The sequence below is a fragment of the Sus scrofa genome, chromosome 4, assembly GCF_054392235.1.
Source record: "Sus scrofa isolate SSC_HxYL_T2T_F1_AM1 chromosome 4, Sscrofa_HxYL_maternal_Yorkshire_Landrace_v2.0, whole genome shotgun sequence".
Taxonomy (NCBI): Eukaryota; Metazoa; Chordata; class Mammalia; order Artiodactyla; family Suidae; genus Sus; species Sus scrofa.
In genome coordinates this window covers 2815785-2837522 of record NC_139386.1, presented here as the reverse complement: position 1 = coordinate 2837522, position 21738 = coordinate 2815785, and the positions used below count along the sequence as shown (strand labels likewise).

Below are 21738 nucleotides of genomic sequence, written 5' to 3'. Positions count from 1 at the left end.
CTGAGAACAGGCTGTAAAAGGAGACGACCACCGCTGGAAAGTTAGAAAATCTGCATGACGCCAAGGGCCACCACTGTCCATTTATAAGGGAAAGGCAACCACGAATTATACCAGAGGTACTGGGAGAATCATCTCAACCTTTTAAAAGAAGATCTCATGCAGAGTGCACACATTTACATATGCGCACGCACCCCAATCGGATTTCTCAAATCCCAAAGCACCGCATAAGGCGCAGAGAACAGCGCTGCGATGGCCAGGGGCCGGGGCGGGGGGGGGGTGCTACGGAGCCCCACGGAGCCCCTCCGTACGATGAGGTGGTTGGGGTCGTCCTTACGGTGGCAGTTACAGCCCTACACCTACGGCAAGGCTGCAGAGAACCACACACACTGCTACACACCCATGCGCGCCATCTGAAGGTGACCTCTAGCCTACTCGAGGGCGCTGTGCCACTGCCATTCCCTACTTTTACACTCTACCGCATCACGACTGTGACCGAAACGGCGTGACCACACACATCTGTCAGCACTCACTGAGATGTACACTGAAATTGGTGATTTTTATTATATGTAAAATTACACCCGGAGAACTCATTTTAAAATAGTAGCAATACTTATGTGCTCTATGCGAAGAAACGTGCAGCTGCTATGGAAAGCGCGCCACAGAAGACAGCACTTAAAGTGAAGAGCTGGCCACAGACGGAGCAAACAACCCCGCGGTGCCTGAAGGGCGAGGGCAGTGGGGCGGGCGAGCCGGGAGCTCGAGGTCAGCCGGTACAAGCTGCTGCACCCATGAGAGGTAAACAACGAGGTCCTACCGTGCGGCGCCGGGAGCCAGAGTCGATACCCGCTATAAACCGCGACAGAAGAGAAGACGGCAAAAATACGTGTACGTGTGACCGAATCACTTTACACCGGAAACGAACACAACACTGTAAACCAACTGTACTTCAATTTTAAAAAGAGAGTTAATGAATGAAAGGAAACTAAGTCCAGGAAAAGAAGGGGAGTCATGCAGAAAACGGTTCATTCAGCAGCCTGGGTTGCGCAAACCCTACACACTCTCAAAAGGACGACTGGTCCTCGACTGGTCCTGCTGACCTCCTGAAATGTCCTGCTAAAGGTCCTTCTGCACACCTGAGGCCTGCCACCCTCCTCCCAGTGTGACTGGGTGGCTTCTGTGAACCATGCTATTATGATGCACACCTGCTTGGTCTACCTGAGGTCCCAGAGGTGCTATATGCTCATGAGATGGAGCCCAATAAAAACCGCTAACACCCATGCCCAAGAGCGCCCCAAGCTGGCCAGCCCTTGCACCTGCTGTTGTCCCACGTGACTCCCCTGAGAGGGGAACCAGGGAAGCTTCTCTTGGTTCCCTCCGGATGTCCCCCACATACCCTTTCCCTTTGCTGCTCTTCCTTTGCATCTTCTTGCTACAATAAACTACAACCACAAATGTAACAACCTCTGAGTCCTGTACATCCTTCTGATGGGTGACTGAGCTTGAGGGTGGCACTGGGGACCCCCGCGAGATGAGCATGCCTCCCAAAGAGTCTGTCAAAGGCCCTGAGGGGGACGAAAGGCACAGTTCACGGCAGGGAAGAGCAGCTTCGCGGACGACCGTGTCCTCTGCCTCCCACTTCTAATGTCTTTTATAGAGAAGGGAGAACAAGCAATAGGGGCCAAATAGTATACACATGACAGTTCACCTAAGTCCTCCATAACCACAGCACCTCCTGAATCACCAAAAACATACAGGAGTGGAAAAGGAGATCACGTTATGGAGATGTACCTTATTAAATCCATGAAAGAAGTACAGAAAACCCATCTTCGGATTAGTCAGATCTGTAATTAATGTCCGCCTCTTTCTGGAAAAGGACAGCTGATTAATTCCCACACTGAAAATGTCAATTTTAAACTAAAATTTCCCACCTGGCCCTACCACTTCAAAATGTCTTAACTGACAGAAAGCTTTACAGTCAAGAAAATACAGTTAAAGAAATCATTTTTGATAATACAATTATCTGAATAAAGACATAAAAATTAAAAATAGGTCGGAGCAAAGGAGTTCCCCTTGTGGCTCAGTGGTAATGAACCTGACTGGTATCTATGAGGACAGAGGTTCGATCCCTGGCTTTGCTCAGTGGGTTAAGGATATGGTATTGCTGTGGCTGTGGTGTAGGCCGGCAGCTGCAGCTCCGACCCCTAGCCTGGGAAATGCCATACGCTTCAGGTGCGGCCCTAAAAAAAAGAAAAAAAGCAGTAAAAGTAACAGAAAGATTGATCAACAAAACTAAGTGTGCCCTGGCACCTCACATGGCTCTGCAGTGTAGGTTGCAAACCATAAAGTTACGGTTCTGGACTCAGCATCTTCTTCCTACTGGAACTCGTTTTGCCAAATAAGCCATGAACTGTGTTACAGTCTCATGTTTTTTTAGAGCCAACAGGTGGATATACTCATTTTAAATCTTAACGTAAGGAGAGCCTCATGTCAGACCCAGGCATCTTAAAAGCTGAAAATGCCAGTGGTGTCACAGAGTCCCCAGACGAGTTCAGCATCCTCAATGGCAAGTCAGTGGATGTGACAACTTCTAGACTAAGCACGGACACAGCCCGTCACACTGACGGCCACCGCTGCTCGCAAAAGGCCATCAGTCAAATACTCCTTCAACAACTCAGAGAGACACAGCAGAAAGGAATGTTATACAACAGAAAAACTTCCCTTTCAAGGTAAAACATCCTATTCATGCTTTATAATAAGCCATTGCCTTGGTCATCAAAACAATGTCTTAGACTCCTGCTCTACAGTGAATAGAGTTATGACAAGATTCTGGTTTATTTTTAGAGTGCGCTGATTAATATCATTCAGCATATTCTAAAATGGGTCAAAACCATTTCGTGACTCATGTGTGGTGCGTCAGCCTGGCAGCCACGTTTAGGACACCTTTAAATGCAAGTATGTGCATCTGCAGAGCAATGCCCCGGAGCCCAGACTCAGCACGCCACTGACGGGCCCTCTCCTCCCACGCTCTCCAAAACAAAGACGATGAGCACGCTGGAGAGAAATTTCAAAATGAAAGCGTAAGATCACGGTAGTTTATGGTAAGTTTTCTTTCTCTTTCATGGGATGGGACTGGCATCGAGGAAATCTAAGCATAATTCTTTTATTTCTACCCTGAAAGAAGAACTCCTAAAAAGGAAACGACACGAGCGTCCCCAGCGCGGACCCTCAAGACTCCCACGTGTGGAGTGCCACACGCCGCCAGACGCCTAACACACACGCAAGAAAACACGCCGCTGTGAACGAGCGTCAGTGCAGGCCGCCACCAAGAGGGGCAGCCTGGACGCCGGGTGCTGCAGTCAGATTCAGAACAGAGGCAGGACCCCACAGGAAAAGACTGAAAAAAAAAATTAAAAGGCAGAAAAATTAGTAGACACTAAGGGCCAGAAAAGATGGCCTGGCAGACTGAAAAAACCGAGGGGAGGATAAAACTTGTAAAAAAAATATATAAATAAAAGTCCAACAAATGCACTAGCTATCCAATTGGTCACAGCTGGAAATGGATCTGACTAGTATCCATGAGGACACGAGTTCGATCCCCGGCCTTGCTCAGTGGGTTAAGGACTCCGGAAACACAGGGACCCGCAGGTCCTGCCTGCACAACACGGATGGAGCGGCAGAAACAGTGAGAATCCACATCTAGTTTGTAATAAAACTGCGAAATGCTGAGGGCGCAGTAATGGCCTTAAAGCCACACAGAGAGAGAAGACAGATGCCAGTGGCGAAAGACTAGGACAGCCAGCTTCCTAACTGCAGCCGCAGGAATCGAAGGCAGCAGAAACCACCACCCCAGTTGTGAGGAAAACCACCACCACCGGCAACACCAGCTTTCCAGCGGGAAGAAAGAACACAGAGACACAGGGGCTGGGAAGGGCACACACTGGGCCCTGCACGGCAGCCAGAGAAGACCTGCCAAGGAGCGACAGAAGCCCACAAACCTCCACATGCACAAGGATGAAACAAGTCCTAGCAGGGAGTTCCCGTGGTGGTGCAGTGGAAACAAACCTGCCTAGGATCCCTGAGGCTTGCTCAGTGGGTTGTGGATCCGGCATTGCCGCGAGCTGTGGTGTAGCTTGCAGATGCGGCTCAGATCCCCTGTTGCTGTGGCTGTGGTGCAGGCAGGCAGCTGTAGCTCCAATCTGACCCCTAGCCTGGGAACTTCCATATGCCACAGGTGCGACCCTAAAAACATAGCAAAACAAAAAAGAAACAAGTCTGGGCAAAGGCTCAACAACCGGTTCAAAGGAACCACAGTCTCCAAGCACAACGCCAATTATCGAAGAAATGAACCAAGAGGAGTAACACTTTAAAGCCCCATGTGCTCACTGAAAACGGGAAGTGCTGAACAAAATGCGTCTTAGGGCCTCCTGGAAGGCCTCTGCGAGCTGGATAACAAAGGGACACAAGCAAATCAAAACGCTACTCAGACTAACGACAGGAGGCAGAGGGCTCAGGGGAGGACAGGGGTCAGCTTGCACTCTAAGGCCAGAACTGAAAACTGCACACGCTCACCATGAAACCGACAACAGCATCCCAGGAGACCCTAAAGAGGTAAATGCTGAACCCCCAGCCTGGTACTCACTGTCCACAGACCGCAAGTCACGGGGGGACAATCGTGTCCCGCGCCGTCAACTCAAGAGCCCACACGGTAGGTACCTGAGCAGATGAGACCATGGAGCACACAGCGGCTTGGGCAGGCGCCCAGGATCGGAGCGGTGAGACGCAGAACAAGCCCCGCACGGGCTCGCCACCTTCACACGCCTCGGCTTTTAAAAGACCACTCCCCTGAACCCCACAGACCGCGATCAGATAGGTTCTACTATGGGAGAACATCTGGGGTACACGGGCCGTCACAGGTCCAGAAGCAAGGTTCTCCGAAAGGAAGAACTAGGACAACCTGGTAACAGTGTGAAAGGGACAAAAAGGTGCCACCTTTCAGGTTAGCCTAGAGATTACAGGAAGGAAGAATGGTGAGCTATTTAGGCCCGCATCATGCGTTCTGGAAATCAGCGTCACTAAATCAATGTCACAGGGACCCGCAGTGGGCGGATTTTTTCAAAGAAGCCATACCAGTGACAGAGAGCTTCCACAAGCGACCAGGGTGCAACAGAAGCCCGTGGGTTAGCGAAACCCTCCTGTCCCCTCCTTCAGCAAAGCCGCTGCTCAGCAGACTGCGGAGGGCCCAGCTGAGCCCCAGTAAGAGGCGAGACGCTCCCGAGGCCTGGGAGTCGCTTCTGCAGAACGCGTGCCCCCGCCCCGAGTGCAGCTGGGACGGAAACGGCTTGCGTCTTTCCCCTTGGGCAAAGGAAGCCCCCTCCCATCAACTCCGAGTTATTGTAAACGCCTGGCACCTACCCTTCCTACCTGACTCTACCTCACAGTCCAGAGGACAGCCCGAGAGCCGGTCTCGGCATCCTAGCAAACCCACCACCAAACCTGCCCACCACCACCGGCCCCTAGAGCTGCCCTCCTCTCGCTCTGCCTCAATGGCTGAAGAGCCCCCAGTTTGCCTGCAGCCTTTTAAAGACTCAATCCACCCCCAGTACTGCCATCGCATCACGGTGGTGTTATTTTTTTTTTTAATCTGATCGGCTATTTGCTAATGAAATAATTAAAATGCTCGCAATAATCTGCAGGAGAAAACCTAAAACCCTCTCTTTACATGATGTGGTCCCACCTCTCTCACCCGCTTCAGCTCAAATTTAAAGGCGCCTCTCTCTTACCTGTGAAGGGGAGGACTCCTCAAACGACACTCTGCAGGGGGCACAGGGGGGTGTGGCGGGGGGGGGCTCAGGGTTCCAAACTCCCTGTGTCAGCACATCCTCCCCCCACCCCCCAGGCAGTCAGAGCGGCTATGCTGCCAGCCAGACAGGACTGGACACAAAGCAGCTGCTTCCAGACAAGCTGCTAGACTGAGGAACTGAAAAGTGCCCGTTGCGTCATTAGTTTCTGCATTCTTGATCCACAGTAGACATGTAATGAACAATTTTATAAAAATAAAGACAGGCGGTCCCGTCATGGCGAAGTGGTTAACGAATCTGACTAGGAACCGTGAGGTTGCGGGTTCGATCCCTGGCCTTGCTCAGTGGGTTGGAGATCCAGCGTTGCCGAGAGCAGTGGTGTAGGTCGCAGACTCGGCTTGGATCTGGCGTTGCTGTGGTTGTGGCTGTGGTGAGGCTAGTGGCTACAATTTCGATTAGACCCCTAGCCTGGGAACCTCCATATGCCGAGGGAGCAGTCCCAGAAAAGGCAAAAAGACCAAAAAAAAAAAAAAAAAAAAAAAAAAAAAGACAAAGTGCATTTAATTGCAAAATTATACATTAAATTAGACCCTTTTTTTTGCACTCTTCACAAATACATACAAGTAACATTTATTTGATTGTAAAATTGTTTTGGTTGATTTATGTTACATATATATACTGCCTAATACTTCACAAGGTAAAAAGAAAGCCACCCTTAAGTGTTCTGGTTTTATTATACAAACGGCTTTTAAAATTATATGGATATAGTTGGCTCTGAATAAACATCTGACATGTTTGTTGACATTCAGACATGATAATTATACTCGAATTAAAGACAGAACAATAGTTGAGTCACTGAGGATTTACTGTCTCCACTTAAAATTATCTTCTAAGATTTGCCCAAGCATACAAAAATTCACAAAGTGTCAAAAATTCAAATTCATCATTTCTTACTAGTTAAAAGAATCTCACTGCCATAAAGTGACAAATTTATATTCTCCCAAATGTTAGGTTTAATCTAATTCTAAAATAAAACCATGAAATAAACAGCATTCAAAGAAACCAAAAAAAAAAGGGGTATGCAAGTACTTCGTACCTGTTGATAGAAGAAATTCAGAGTTGGCTTGTCCTCAGTAAACTGGTTTAGAAATCCTTTTGGCAAATAACGAATTCTCAATTCGTATCTAAAAAATAATTAGCAGAATAGAAGAATCAGAAATAAGTAAATTTCTCAACTCAGAGTTTACAATAATATTATTGTGAGTATGGCAATGCCAATTACTCTGAAATATTATTTTAAAATAAGTTAAAATACAATCAATCTATAAATACAAATTTTGATCTTTCAGCATAAAAATGTGCATGTGTGTGTGTTGCAGCCCCAAGATTCCGCAGGAGATAGAGCGTGATGAGAAGCTCAAAGGGCACCCGGAGTCCCTCCAGCCCCACCGGCCGGGGGCAGCATCAGCTCACACCCCCCACTCCACAGGTGTGCTCTACCGCCTGGGATCTCGCAGGAGGTACCCTTCTGGGTCTGGCTTCCTCCAGCCAGCTTCAGGCTCATGAGCGTCAACCCTATGGGGTCACTGCGGTTTGCTCAAGGCTGACGAGTGCCAACCGTTTGATGTACAATTACACACCCACACCGCCCTGAAGGCCCCTGGAGTGGTTTCCACTTTGGGGCTCTTCAGAACCATGCTGCTGTGAACACTGTTTCTCCTCCTCTAAGAAAGTTATTTTGCTCAGGCAGCCAAATTTCGGGCAGGTCAAAACCACGAATTTCACCAGAGTGCTCGGTGTGTGTCTCTTCTGCGAGTGCGCGCGCGCACATCCACCCACGTGAACACCCGCACGCATGTCTGCCGTGTGCACCTGCAGCAGCACCAGTGCCGGACTGTAACAAGCACACGCATGACACCACAGCCAGGGCACACGTCCCAGACAGACACTAAGGAAGAGGCAGCAGCCTCGCTCGCAGGCGCGGGCTGTTCTGGCTCCTGGACACCCTCGCCTCTCACCTGCTCTCTCAGTCACTCTGATACGGACTGCAGAGCACAGTGGTTCCGTGCACATTTCCTTGATGAATAACGAAAACGGCCCTTCATCATACGATAACTGGCGGTTTTGGTTGTCTTCTTTTGCGAAGTGTCTGCTAAAGCCTCTGTCCTTTTTTCTATTTTGTTTGTGCCCCGCCAAAAGATCTGCAGGTATTCTTTACATATTCTGGATGAGAGGTCTTTATTAGACGTAGTGAATACCTCCCTACCCCCACTCTAGGACTTGACTTTCATTATTTTAATGGTACCTTTCAAAAATTATCTTTAAAATCTTTTTATTTTAATAGCATCTTTTGAGGAAGAAAGTTTGTAATTTTTATGCAGTCTTATTTATTCTTCTCAGTATTTTCTTTTAGTGCTTTGTTTATATTTGCCTACACAAAAGCTATAAAGAGATCTATTTTTCCTAAAAGTTTCATAAATTGATCTTTTAACAATACATTAGGGAGCTCCTGCCGTGGCTCAGTGGAAGCAAATCTGACTAGTATCCATGAGGACACAGGTTCAATCCCTGTCCTCGCTCAGTGGGTTAAGGATCTGGCGTTGCCGTGAGCTGTGTTGTAGGTCACAGACGCAGCTTGATCTGGCACTGATGTGGCTGTGGCCGGCAGCTACAGCTCCGATTCGACCCCTAGCCTGGGAGCCTCCATATGCCGTGGGTGCAGCCCTAAAAACAGACCAAAAAAAAAAAAAAAAAAAAAAGCCATGAAAATGTATTACCTCATGAGGAAAATAATAAAAACAAAGTAATCAATATAATTTTTTTAAGTTCAACCGAGGTGGAAGCATGCAAGATAGATGTACACAACGTCTGCCGGGATGTTCTGAGTGTCCTCTTCACTTTAGGTCGCAGGAGCTCACTAACTCACACAGACAGTCCACACCGGGCAGCTATTTACAGAGGTGGAACGGCTTTCATTCACTTGGCAGTGAGGACTTACCAGGTACCCTATATGCGCCATTTCTCCTGATCAACACACTAATCTGAGAATAAAAGTGTAATTCTTCATATCTAGCAGACCAGGAAAGCGATGGCCAGCTAGAACAGGCAACCGGTTCCAAGGCTGCATGTCCCGTAATCAAACAGGCTACAGGAGGCCTTGGTATTCTAACGACAAAAACGGGTCCCGAACCACACATCTGGCAGCCGTGCCCTTAACACCCAGCCCTGGGAGGGTGGTGCCGCCATGAGCTAGCGCTCAGTGGCTGCTGGGAACGTGACGGCCACTGCGATCAGCACTTCCACCAGCGACTTCTCTTAATCAGCAACAACCCTACAAGAAGCAGAAAGGACACGCGCTCTGGACCAAGACCGCGCGGGCTTAAATCCTGGCGCCATCGCTCATTCGCTGTCTGCCGTTAGCTCTCGGCGCCTCGATTTCCTTGCGAAGAGACCCAGTTGGCGAACTGCGGAAGAGCCGCACAGTCATGGGCCCGTCGTCACAGCGATCTCTGCGGCTTAGTTACCACGTTCGTCACCACTCAACAGACACTTATTTTGGCACCAGTCATTCACCAGGCACAATTCAAGGGGTTGGGGGTACTTTAGTGAGTAAAACAGGCACAAAGCACCAGCCTTCAAAAGTTTATACTTGGTGGTGGGAACCAGACGGCAAACACATCAGCATGTGTGAGGTGGCAGGTAATGTGATAAAGACAAATAAGCAAGGTATGGGGCGTGACAGAGGATGAAGCGCTATTTTAGAAAGGGAGTCGGTGAAGGATGCTCTGGCTCAGTGACACCTGAGTGTGACCTAAAGGAAGAAAGGAGGGAGTCTGCAGGTACCACAGGGAGAGCAGGTGGAAGGCCCCTCGGGCCGCAGCATGCTGGGGAGGACAAGGCGGCTACAGCCCACCGAGCGAGGGCCACGAGCAGAGGGGCTGCAGAGACAGTGGCAGATGACACGGGACCCTCCGCATGATGGTGGGGCTTGTCCCCAGGGGGAGAGGAAGCCCCAGGAGCACTGCGGCCAGAGCAGTGACCTCCCACTTCTGAGGTCTAGTCAGACGACAGATACCACACAGAGCAGACAACAGGAGCCAAAGACAGCCCAGAAGGTGGCTGGAGAGAAATACTGACCAGGTTACTATTTCACCTTATTTTCAAAGATGGGGGAAAAAAGAATTTTAGGGAATTAGGTAATTCTCCCAAGGTCCCACGACCATTAAGAGGTGGGCCTGGAGGTCCACTCCAGCTGAAACCCACATGAATGACAAAGGCGGACGCAACGGAGAGAAAGCGCCGGTGGCTCAGAAACAGAGGAACAGAAGCTGGCCCTGCGAGTGGCGGCAGGCAAGGCCTTTGGATTGCGTGGAGCGATCCGGCCCCTGCTTCAACCCCCTGTCGTGTAGCTTATTCGCCCTCACAAGCCTCCTGACACTCTGCTCCCGTCTCTGCCTTCGATTCTAGTCCAGACACCCCCCACCCAGGCCTTAAACCACAGCACCTGACATCCCGACACCCCTCTCTTCCACCACACGGACCGGGCCGGGCTCGCTGCCTTCTGACACACGTTTCCAGGTCTCTGGGCACTCTGCGGACAGCAGCTAACGCGAGCACGCCCCACCCAAAGCCCTCCTTTTGCCTCTACTCTTCAGTAATGCCGCCAACGTCTAACTTCCTCAGTCCTTCCCCCAGCTCCGAGCACCAGAACCCCCACAAGCTCCGCAGCGGGTGGTGGGGAGGGGTAGGAAATGTGTCTGAGAAGGAGGGCTTTGGGTGGGGCGGCTCTAGTTAGCGGCTGTCCAGAGTGCCCGGAGGAAGGCTCTGAGAACCCTGACACTGACAAGGATTGCCTGGCCAGATTGTGCGAAATAAAGTAGAGCCTCACGAAACTACAGAGACGCTCCAGATGAAAACCACCAGTACCACAAGTCACACTGTCATCACAGACGTCCCGATAGAATGCAAAGAGGAAACCGGCATCTTAACTGCGTGGTTTCCCCCAAATGCATAAGCTCAACATAACCACAAAACAAACAAACAGCATAAAACCCACACACACCACACAAACCCACATTGAGGGACATGCACAAATAACCAGCCAGTATGCTTTAAAAGGGTCAAGGTCATGAGGGACAAAGACAGCCTGACAATCTGTCCCAGATTAGAGGACCCAAGGCCACAAGACACTGAGAAGCCCTGTGGTGCCCTGATCCTGGTCCTGGGCCAGAAGACTGACCACTGTGAAAGTGGATGACTCTGCAGATTGCTTACTGATACCGTATCAATGCTACGTTCCCGGTTTCAATAACTGCACTGTTTAAGGGAGACTTTAACACGTAGGGAAGCTGGCTGAAGGGTACCCGGGATTTCTGTGTACTATTTTTGCAACTTTTGATACATATTGAGGATAAAAAGGAAATTCCCACATACGTAAGACTGATTGCACTGTAACAACTACCCACCAGAACCAGTCTTAACCAGCTTGCTCAATAAACATCAGTTCTGTGGCCACAGACAGAAATTTGCTCGTCTCTGTCATGTCAGTGTCTGGTGCAGCACCATCCAGCAGATGTTTAACTAGTATGTAAGCAAATCTGGAAGTCCATCCTATTTTTTCAAGCCATCACTTCTAAGTTTATCAGAATGTTCCTCTATTAGTGCTTTAAATCTTCTATAACTCTTGCTGAATTCTGTGTTATAATGAAAGACTGGCTTTTCAAATTAAGGTATAAGCACTCAAAATGTCATTTCAAGATAACACAGAAAACTATCAAAATACAATCTAAAACTTCCTAAGCTATCATTAGTCATTTTCTTTTATCATTTCTGAAAAAGGATACCTTTCCTCTATATAAAAGACTTTTTCTCCTGCAAAGGTCTGAAGAAAAAAAAAAAAAATCACGTCTTTGCAGAGGGAGGAGCTGTTCCACAGCCGTGAGCAGGAGAACCTGAACCCCACCTTGTAACAATGGAAAGGAGTTTCTTTTTCATTGGCTCTTCAGAAGCCCCACAATACCTGCTCAAATACCAGGACAGCCTCTTAGACCTTGCTCTCAAAGCCCTGAATATTTCCCCCAAAGCTCTTAGTCCATTTACATCTGATTCATCCACTCAGAAGTCAGCCCATTTCATGGAGGTGACTCCAGATAATTCAGTCATCCAAACTGAGTTAACGTGCGTTCCCGATGTGGCTCAGCAGGTTAAGCATCTGAGTAGTATCCGTGAGGATGCAGGTTTGATCCCTGGCCTCTGTGATCAGTGGTTAAAAGATCCCACGTTGCCGTGAGCTGTGGTGTAGGTCGCAGACGTGGCTCAGATCTGGTGTTGCTGTGGCTGTGGTGTAGGCTAGCAGCTGCAGCTCTAAGTCAACCCCTAGCCTGGAAACTTACACATGCTGCAGGTGCAGCTCTAAAAAGACCAAAAAAGCCCCCCAGGGACCCTTAAACCTAACGAGTTTAAAGCATACAACTCAATGGTGCTGCCGTTTGGCAGATCCGCACTGCTGTGCTGAGACTTCCTCCGCCATCCTGTGCTTTGCGGCTGAGACGCACCCACAAGTCCCTACACTTCGTCTCTCCGACGTGTGGGCCACTCCGCAGTGACCTCCCCATCGCTGGTTCGGGGGCTGAACACTCCTGGGTCTCTAGGCTAGTACGGGAATGTTAAGTCTCTTGAGGACAGACTCAAGTGGAACAGCAGGACTGCAGGACGCCAGGTCTTTTCCCAGCTTACATTCTTCCCAGCAGCGCAGGCGGGACCCTATCAGACCACAAGCTCTCCACCACTGCCGGGCAATTAACCCTTTGCCACCCAGACAGTGTAGGATGGAAGCTAATGGCCCACGAGCATCCCCCTGGTCACTAACGAAGCTGGTGGTCTTCCTGAGGCCACTCATCAAACTTGTCTTCTCTCCTATGAAAATACCTTGGTGTCTCTTGCCCATGTGTTGAGCTGTTTACAGTTTTCATGTTGATCAGTAGAAGTCTTGACTCCATCTTCTGTCCAACACACGTGCTGCAAATATCTCCTCACAGTTGGAACTTGTTTCTGCACGTTTAAAAATACATCTTTCGACAAACAGAATGTCTTCATCTCAATAAAGTAAAATCTGTTATTCTTGTCTTGTAGAATGAACGTTTTGGGGGCCAAAGACACCTTCAACTATATTTCCTATTACACTTTCTCTCGTGATGAAAAACTTGATCCATCTCAAGTGGGTTTCTGTGTACCGTTCAAGGTAGGATCTGATTTCGTTGTTACTCCCCTCTGAGGACAGCCATTTATCAAACCAGCCCTTCCTTCCCCCAGTGACACCCCATGGTTACAACAAAGGTATTTCAAGAATGAAAACTCAGGAGTTCCCGTCGTAGTGTAGCAGAAACGAATCCAGGAGGATGTGGGTTCGATTCCTGGTCTCGCTCAGTGGGTTGGGGATCTGGTGTTGCCGTGGCTGTGGTGTAGGCCAGCAGCTACAGCTCTGATTCCACCCCTAGCCTGGGAACCTCCACATGCTGCAGGTGCGGCCCTAAAAACGAAAAAAAAAGGAAGAATAAAGACTCAAACAAGTTTGAATCTCAAGTTTATTTAGCAATACGAACAGATCCTATAGCAGACAATGTGAAAAGGAAAAGTCTAAGTTCAACAACCTCATAGGTGTGGAAACTAACATTCAACTATTCTGATGAGTCCTGGCACTTCCATCTGAATATGAAAAACCTACTTCTCAGAACTCAAGTCGGACCCACTGCTGCCCTCCCATGCCCATCTATGGACTGAGAGAGGAGGTCTGCTAGCGAGAGGGAAACAACAATCAATGCTCTGTTTTCTGTGTCCCATACCTAACCCAGGAACAGAGAAGAGCTGAGTGTGTGACTCAGTTTCCACCCCGCCACCCTTTCAAGCTGTACGATCTCCGGAAAGTTATTAAGCCTCTCGCACAGTGTCTGACACACAGTGAACAACATGTTAAACGGAGAATACTGTTATTAACATAAACCAGTGTGGTTCCATTCCCAGCTGATAATTTCATTACCACTGATTCAATTTCCACGTAAGTTTTTTCCCCCTGGGTGCCTACTACCTATCAGGCTCGACCAGAGCCAAGAAGCAGAGCAGAGACTAGGCCTGTTCAGGTGGGCAGTGGGCTCTACAGACAGCAAGACTGCTGAAGGTCAAGGGAGCAAGGTGACAGCAGAGCAGCTGCCCTAAACGGAGGGAGGTCCGAGCCAGGCCACACACAGCAGAGGAGCATACACAGCAGCTAAGCATCAAGTTCAAAGGCACCAGGAACTATTCATGTGGCTTGCTCAAGAGCTAGGAAGAGGGATGGTGTGACCAGGTGTGACCAGCAAGTGCCCACACCACAAACAGGGTCCAGGCCACACTGATGGGGGGAGAGGTTTCAACAATGACCAGGAGTGGGATCTGCATGGCAGGGAGCATTGAGGAAGCAGGCTGGAGAAATTAGTGGGGAAGCTGGTACCTGCCTGGCTGGGCAACCCCTCCTACCTTCCCACCTTCCTGGGCACCTACAGAGCTTCTGCCACCAACCAGCAGGTGCTGGGCCTTCTGTTCCAAAGGTACAGCTGCACCCTCCCTTATTCTGATGAGGACTGGGGGGGGGGGGGGGGGCTCCCTGCACCAGCTCAGAATGGCCATGCCCTCCATCCTGGGCACCTGGCTGAACCAGCATCCTGAGGACTTCCGCCAGCCCCCAGAAATTCCCTGCCTAAAGATGCTCTTGTCTTACCCAGAGTGCTCAGCATGCCTGGCTCAGCCCTGGAGCACCAGGCCCACCTTCTCCTGGTACAACTGGAGCATCTGGAGCCCACGGAGGCAGAGAGTGATGCACGAGCTGCAGAACAAGCTCTGGAAGCACCTGGAGACCTAGCACCAACTGTGGCTTACTGCCCACTACAGCTGAGCAAGCTCAAGCAAGCTCCCCTTCACATTCAAGGGCTGTGTCAAGGGAATGTGCCTGCTCCAGCTCCAGAGTCAGAGCCTGCTCACACCCTAGCTGTCATTTAAGCTCAAAGCTAGGAAACCACATACTCAGGCTCCACTTCTAGATCCAGAGAAGGTCCAGCCAGAGTTCTCTTTCCAATTTCAGGGCCTGAATCATCCCGGAAACCTGTCCTAGTGCTTCCCCTACAGCCTCAACCAGTTGCTCCCACAGCCTCAGCTCCTCGGCAAGGGCACTGCCCTGGCTCTGGAGCCCATCGTTCCTGGGTACCAGCTCTAGATCTAGATACCACAGCAGACCCAGTTCTTCCAGTTATCCCAGTGCTACAGGCAGTTCCTCCCTTAATATCCCTGGAGCTGCTACCAGGTCAGCAACAGCCACAATCATCAGCTCCTGCAGTGCCTTCAGGGCCAGATGACAAGCTGCCCCAGGGCCAGCAGCAGCCCTGGAGGCTTCCTTCCCTCCCCTGTAAGTGCAGTTTTTAATATTTATTTTCTCATTATATACACTGAATTGTTTATTCTATGACAGGAAGTTCACTTAAAATAAAATTTGAATATTTGATCATTAAAAAAAACCCAGAAAACTGAGATCTCAAAGGGAGAGGACAGGGGGCGGGCAGCGGATGGAGACAAGGACCTCAGGGTAATCAGTTATAAGATCTGCTCCTACGCTTTGCGCTGTTACCCTCACATGTAGCTGACAAAGCTGTAATTCTGATCACCGCTCCTCCAACATGTAATACAGAAAAAATCCACTATCATTAGTTCTGTTTTCTGGAGCCAATGCTTACTGATACCTGCTCCGGAGGCAATTTTACTGGGCAAACAACTACAGGTTATTCCACCATTTTCTTGGCATCAATTATGAATTTTTTTCTGCTTGTGTTTAGCAGCCTTTTTCTTTTGCACAGCACTGTTTTACTATAGTCTGCCCTAAGCGTGTGCTTAGTCTTACCAACCCCGTTTGAGAATTTCTGTTAACCCTCCAGTGAGGGACCCATGTCATTCACTGACTCCAGAAAGCTCTCGGCATTTTCTCTCTGGATCACTGCCTCTTCCTCATCCTTTTGTTCCCTCCTTCGGGAGTTCCTGCTGGGGTTAAGGACTTTTTAACTCTTCATGTTACATAAACTTGCCTTCATATTTTCCACCTGTTCATCTCTGTGATTTTGGGCCAATTTTCTCAGATCCGCCTTTTTGTTTACAATTTTCTGGTTATGTCTAATCTGCTGTTTTATCTATCCGACGATTTCTGGAACTTCGGTCGTGGTTCCCTTTGAACCTGCTTGGTTATTCTAACCGCCCCTGCTCCTCACTGACATTTTAGAACGAGCACCATTAACCTTCACACTCTCAAAGGAGCCACGCGTGTATCAAGTACACCTCCCATCACATTCTCTCCTTTCATCGCCTCTACGACGTCCGATCCGTGCACCTCACGCATCTCATAAGCCTGGCTACAATCTCCGAGTTCTGAAGATCATATTCCTCCTACTGAGATACGCACGCTGATTTTAAAAACCCATACGATGAAATCAGATAGTAAAATCCAAGTCAAAACTGTGTCACGGAGTTCCCGTCGTGGCGCAGTGGTGAACGAATCCGACTAGGAACCATGAGGTTGCGGGTTCGGTCCCTGCCCTTGCTCAGTGGGTTAACGGTCCGGCGTTGCCGTGAGCTGTGGTGTAGGTTGCAGATGCGGCTCGGATCCCGCGTTGCTGTGGCTCTGGCGTAGGCCGGTGGCTACAGCTCCGATTCAACCCCTAGCCTGGGAACCTCCATATGCCGCGGGAGCGGCCCAGGAAATAGCAACAGCAACAACAACAACAACAAAAAAAAGACAAAAAAAAACCAAAAAAAAAAACTGTGTCACGAACTCTCTATGGGAGTACAACTTAAATCACACTTGTTGTGTCTCTGTGTTCATCTGTAAAATAAGGAGTAACAAGTCTTTACCTCCTGGGGTTTGGGTAAATGACATGTACAGTTTACAAACTACAAATACACAAATGACACACAGACATAACGGGCACAGAGCCTGGCTCTGAACAGCCCTGTGATGGCGACAATGTGTCACCGTCACCGTCTCCGTATCAGCAGCATCTTCATCATCCTTCATCCGGGGAAGGTCAGCCAAAGTTCCCTTACTTTTGAGGATTTGGGCTCCATTAAATAGTGCCTACTCAATTCTACCTGAAATTAGGTGAAATAAATTGGCTTAAAAAACAAGAACAAACCTTGTTTACCCAGAGACCTTCGTTCAACACTCCACTCAGCAGGAAGACTATCACTACAAGGAAGGCTGCCTCCACCGCCCCCCGTAAACTAAGACGGTAACAGAACCGTGTGATTAAAAACACCTAGAGGTTTGGTTTTTTTTTTTTTTTTCTTTTTTAAGTCTGCACCCATGACACACAGAAGTGCCTGGGCCAGAGACTGAATCCGAGCCGTAGCTGCAACCTGTGTGACAGGTGCAGCAACACCAACACGGATCCCCGCTGCACCAGGCCAGGGATCAAACCCATCCCCACCACAGAAACAATGCTGAATCCTTAACTCACTTCGCCAAGGCAGGAATGCCTAGACGTGTTAAAGTAACTTTCAAATATGTTTTTTTTTTTAATTTTAAACACTTATTTAATTAACAAAATAGAGGGCGGTCAAATCTTTCCTAACCATTGATGACAACCAGGCAAACTGCATTCTCACAGAATATTTTTTGTTAGTTCAGCTCCAGCTATTTGATAAATTTGAAAATACAACTATATTCCTTTGATGAATTGTAACTGGGACAAGAACGTACTCAACTAAAGATTTACTCACTTAGACGTGTTTGTGTTTCTTCTAAAATGTCTCATCTATTTAGACCCGTGGCTGAAAGGCCTCCTCACTCTACGATCACCTTCATTGCTGCAGCATATTCTCTCTAAAACTGAGTTCTTCGGTGGAAGAAGCCCATTTTACAAGTTAAACTTCTCTCAAACGTGTTTTAGACATACAATTTCCTACGAACATCCGGTTTACTTAAAAGTGAAAGAAATTACTAGGAGAGAAGCAGAGAAAGGATAATCACAGGCAATTCTGGAAAGTCTCCCTGAATGATGTGGGTTCCCCTAAGGTCAGGATGGCCCCAAGCGACCCCTTCCTCATCTCAATGTTGTCATGCGAACACCAAATATACAGACTCTACCGGGCGCGGTGAAAGCGAGCTCTGCAGCCCATGAACAGGTGACTAGGTGTGGGCTCTGCAGGGCACAAGGATGACAGCAGAACAGCAAGTACAAGCACCAGGGCTTGAGTTCGACTCAGAGCTGAGGCTGACAGTGCAGCACCGACCAGAGACGTGGGAGGAGCGAAAGAGCATCGCAAAAGGACGGGATCCATCAGGTGGCTGAGCAAGGAAAGCAAGCAAAGCGGTGCCCAGAGACGGCCACAGAGGGGCCAGCAGAGGTCACTGGTGAGTCATTACCAGTCAGCGCGATTCACACAGGCGTCGTCAGGACAATCAGGGTGAAAAGGAAGCACAGGTAACCCCCTCTTGAGCACGTCTTTCATATACACAACAAATCAAGTTCGAGTCACCCCAAAGTAGGTTTGTAGTCTTACTTCCACTCCTCTGGTGGGTGTGCAAGTTCATACTTCTCCCTCACACTGGAGACACCCATATCCAAATGGAGCCAGTGCACCTCCTCTGACCGCAGGTGACTCAGGCGAAATCCATAGCAGGCCACGTGCTTTACTTTGTGACTGTCCACTATCTTCTGAATGATGCCCTAAAACATACCCCCCACAAAAACGACGGTTATAAACAAAAACTGCATGCTGAAAGTTAACACAATGTTCATTTCTTTCAGTTAATTATCAGACATCTTTGGTAAAAGCGTATCAATTTAAATACATCAATTTTACATAGGAATCTTTTTTTCGCAACTCGTATTGTTAAGAACAAAGTTTTCAAAGCCCACCATAAAGACACTTCCCCTTTCTCTGTTATTTCTGCATCACCCCTACTCCTCCGAGCCTGCCCGCCGCCCTGGGGGCGTCACCTCCCTGAGCAGGAGAGTGTGGAGGGTTATACCTGCTGAGCCGAGCGCTGGCAACTGTAACATCTTTCTTTAAAGACACACACTGAGGAACGCACAGCCGAGGCCGTGTTTCCGATACTGATGCCAGGAAAAGCTATTCCACGCTGAGCCTGACCAGCTGCTCTCTGCTCTCTACTGCCTGATGGGCAATCCCATCTCTGGCAGCGGCCCTGTGAGTTCAGAGGAGACGAAGGCAGCCTTTGAGGGAGGGCATGGGGCAACTCCCCAGAGAAGGTGACGTTTCTCCTCGGGCTGTGGGAAGGAAAGCGTTAGAACTGATTCCTGCCCTGTCCTTCTGTCCCCCAGAACCATGGTGGTCGCACGTCTATTTGTGAACAGGAAGGCTATACGGAAGACTCACTTGGGAGTGTGACGGAAACTGCCCGCCGCCTCACATGAGGGTGAGCTAATCAGAATCCAGGGCCATCCATCTTTCAAGCTGTTAACAAGGGGTTTTAAAAATGATGCTGATATTACCACGAAAATGTCTACTTTGAAGAAACCCAGTATTGTCTATTAAAAAAAACATTCCTGGTTTTTAAAAAGTAGCAACTAACTGAAGCTATCATGTAACTTATAATGCAAGACACACCTTAAAAGTTCTGCACACACCATGGATTTCCCAGCCCTCCCCGTGAGGAAAGGCCAATAGCAGCACCTCCACAGACAGCTGTCAAGGCCCCGGTGCATCCACACCACAGCACCGGAGCCCCAGGACAAGGCTGTGGGCCAAGCACAGGGCACGGCAGAGGGAGGACGAAGGGCAGGAGCAAGCAGAGCAACAGGGCGAAGGCTCCAACGAACCAGGCTGGGGAGGCCAAGCGGCCTCCCGAAGACGAACGCTCACTGGGAGAGGAAGGACGCTGGGAGGAGCACGAAGCGGCTTTCTGGCTTTGGGAGGCACGGCCTGGAATCTGCCACAGGGTCGCCAGACGAGGCGGTGCAGGCCGTGTGCCACCCGAGGTGTCCTGTCACGAGGGGCAGTGGGGGCCGAGCTCTAGAAACCCTTGTGCTCTGGGGGGGTGGGAAGGACGTCTCTTTCTGCTAATTCTCTGAGAGGCAACTCCGCAGCTTCTCCTCGCCAACATCCAAATCCCTGAGCTGCAGAGGGCAGGAGCCGGCGCCTCTTTCAAACTCCCACAAAGGCGCCTCTGTCTCCCGTCCCAGCTCTGCCAGCTCAGCTCCCCCAGTGTTCAGACGTGCCCCCCCACCCCCCCTCTCTCTGCTCCACGTCAGTCCCAGAGCAGCCCTGCTCCTGTTGTGGCTACACATCCGACACAGAGAGCAAGGCAGCGCACCACCACTCCTTAGGGCTGTACTTGCCATCAGCACCCTAGGAGCGGTCCCACCTTCTTGGGTGCCTTCCCAGGTGACTGTGGCAGATTTTACCCGCAGGCCCTCTCCCACGGGGCACCCACAGGAGCCCTCCTGCAGAGCAGCAGTATCAATTAGAGATGCTGAGTCCAAAAATGTGGTGCCAATTAGGAGAAGGCAGGTTCTCAGTCTTGATGTCTTGTGGGACAGACAGGTTTGGTCAGGTCACTGGATCGCACTGCCAGAAGCAGCCAGAGTGGTTTCAAGTGTGGGGCTGCCTAACCAAGAGTCGCTATCCTGTGGGACCGTGAACCAAAAACCATGTTGCGGCTTCACTCTGCACTATGACATCAGGCAACAAACACACAGACGTTTCCCTTTACTTCATCTTCTGCTTTTCCGTTATGCTTCCACATTGAGTCCTGTCCTATTTCTCTTCCTCCGGTACTCGCGTAAGTGTTGTCTCTGACTCAATCTGGAGAGCAGCCAAGATTATGAACACACAAGATACTTAAACACTTGATGCTGAATGTGCATCTGTGTGCTCAGCAACAACACTGAGAACCAAGTATTTGGTTCTGGATAACCAAACAAAGAACTTTTAGAGCTAAATATTTAGTGAGAGATGCAAACTCAACAAATACTACAATGCGGCCATATGGAAAGACTACCTTTTCCATGTCACACACACAGACGCCAGTACACGAGCACATCACTTCGGGAATACATACACTTAGAAAAGCAACTGTCTCCCGGGAGATAACAGGATAAGGGTTTATAACATGCAACTAAAGGCAGCTAAATTAAATCTAAATTCCTCATCCTGGCTTCAAAGGCTCAGGACAACCCAGCCCTCAACGTAAGGTTGAGATCTCCATTTACTCTTTCATACCTTAGCCCAGGCCTTTTCCTGATCAGAGTCTCATGTTGGAGGGAAGGAAGCCGGTGTCTGCCTCCTGTTCGTACCCCGGTGGGGACACAGCAACCAGCCCCTCACTACTGGGAGGCGGTCATTTCCTTTTTTTTTCCCGTCCTTTTTAGGGCCACACCCGTGGTATGTGGAGGCTCCCAGGCTAGGGGTCTAATCAGAGCTACAGCTGCCGGCCTACACCAGAGCCACAGCAATACCAGATCCTTAACCCACTGAGCGAGGCCAGGGATTGAACCCGCACCCGTACGCATACAAGGCAGGCTTTTAACCTGCTGAGCCACAGTGGGCACTCCAGTCACCTTGCTTTTTTAGTTCCTTGTTTTGGGGGGAAGGGAGGTGGAAATGGAAGTAATAGGCCGTGACCATCCTTCTAGCCGTCGTCACACATGCGGATAAGCACTGCTTGGAAACAGACATGCTGGGTTAAAGGCTACTTAAAACGTGACATTTTGGTAAGTACAGCCCAACTGAGCTCCAACAAAACCACACCAATTACATGTGACGCAGACTGTCCCAGACTGTCCCTTACCTCCAGGCCAAAACTGGATAAAATCAATCTTAAAATGTTATCAATTTGATGGACCAAAGGGGGGGTGTGTTTTCCTGTTATATTTCTTTGATTGCTAGCTAGCAAGATAAGGCT

General features: G+C 49.4%; 1 protein-coding gene and 1 pseudogene across 50 annotated transcripts in view; one reads left to right on the top strand and one right to left on the bottom strand.

Moving 5' to 3' along the window:
* PTK2 (protein tyrosine kinase 2) overlaps window positions 1–21738 on the bottom strand; it is a 240104-nt gene that overhangs the window by 128932 nt on the left and 89434 nt on the right. For 32 of the 50 annotated variants that reach the window (XM_085020772.1, XM_085020777.1, XM_085020781.1 and 29 more), the window contains 2 exon segments: window positions 18372–18538; window positions 6895–6982 (listed from right to left, as the gene is read on the bottom strand). In XM_085020772.1, the coding sequence (XP_084876898.1) occupies window positions 6895–6982; window positions 18372–18538 (255 nt within the window). 50 annotated transcript variants of the gene reach the window in all.
* Window positions 10456–14828, top strand: LOC146403642 (ral guanine nucleotide dissociation stimulator-like; annotated as a pseudogene).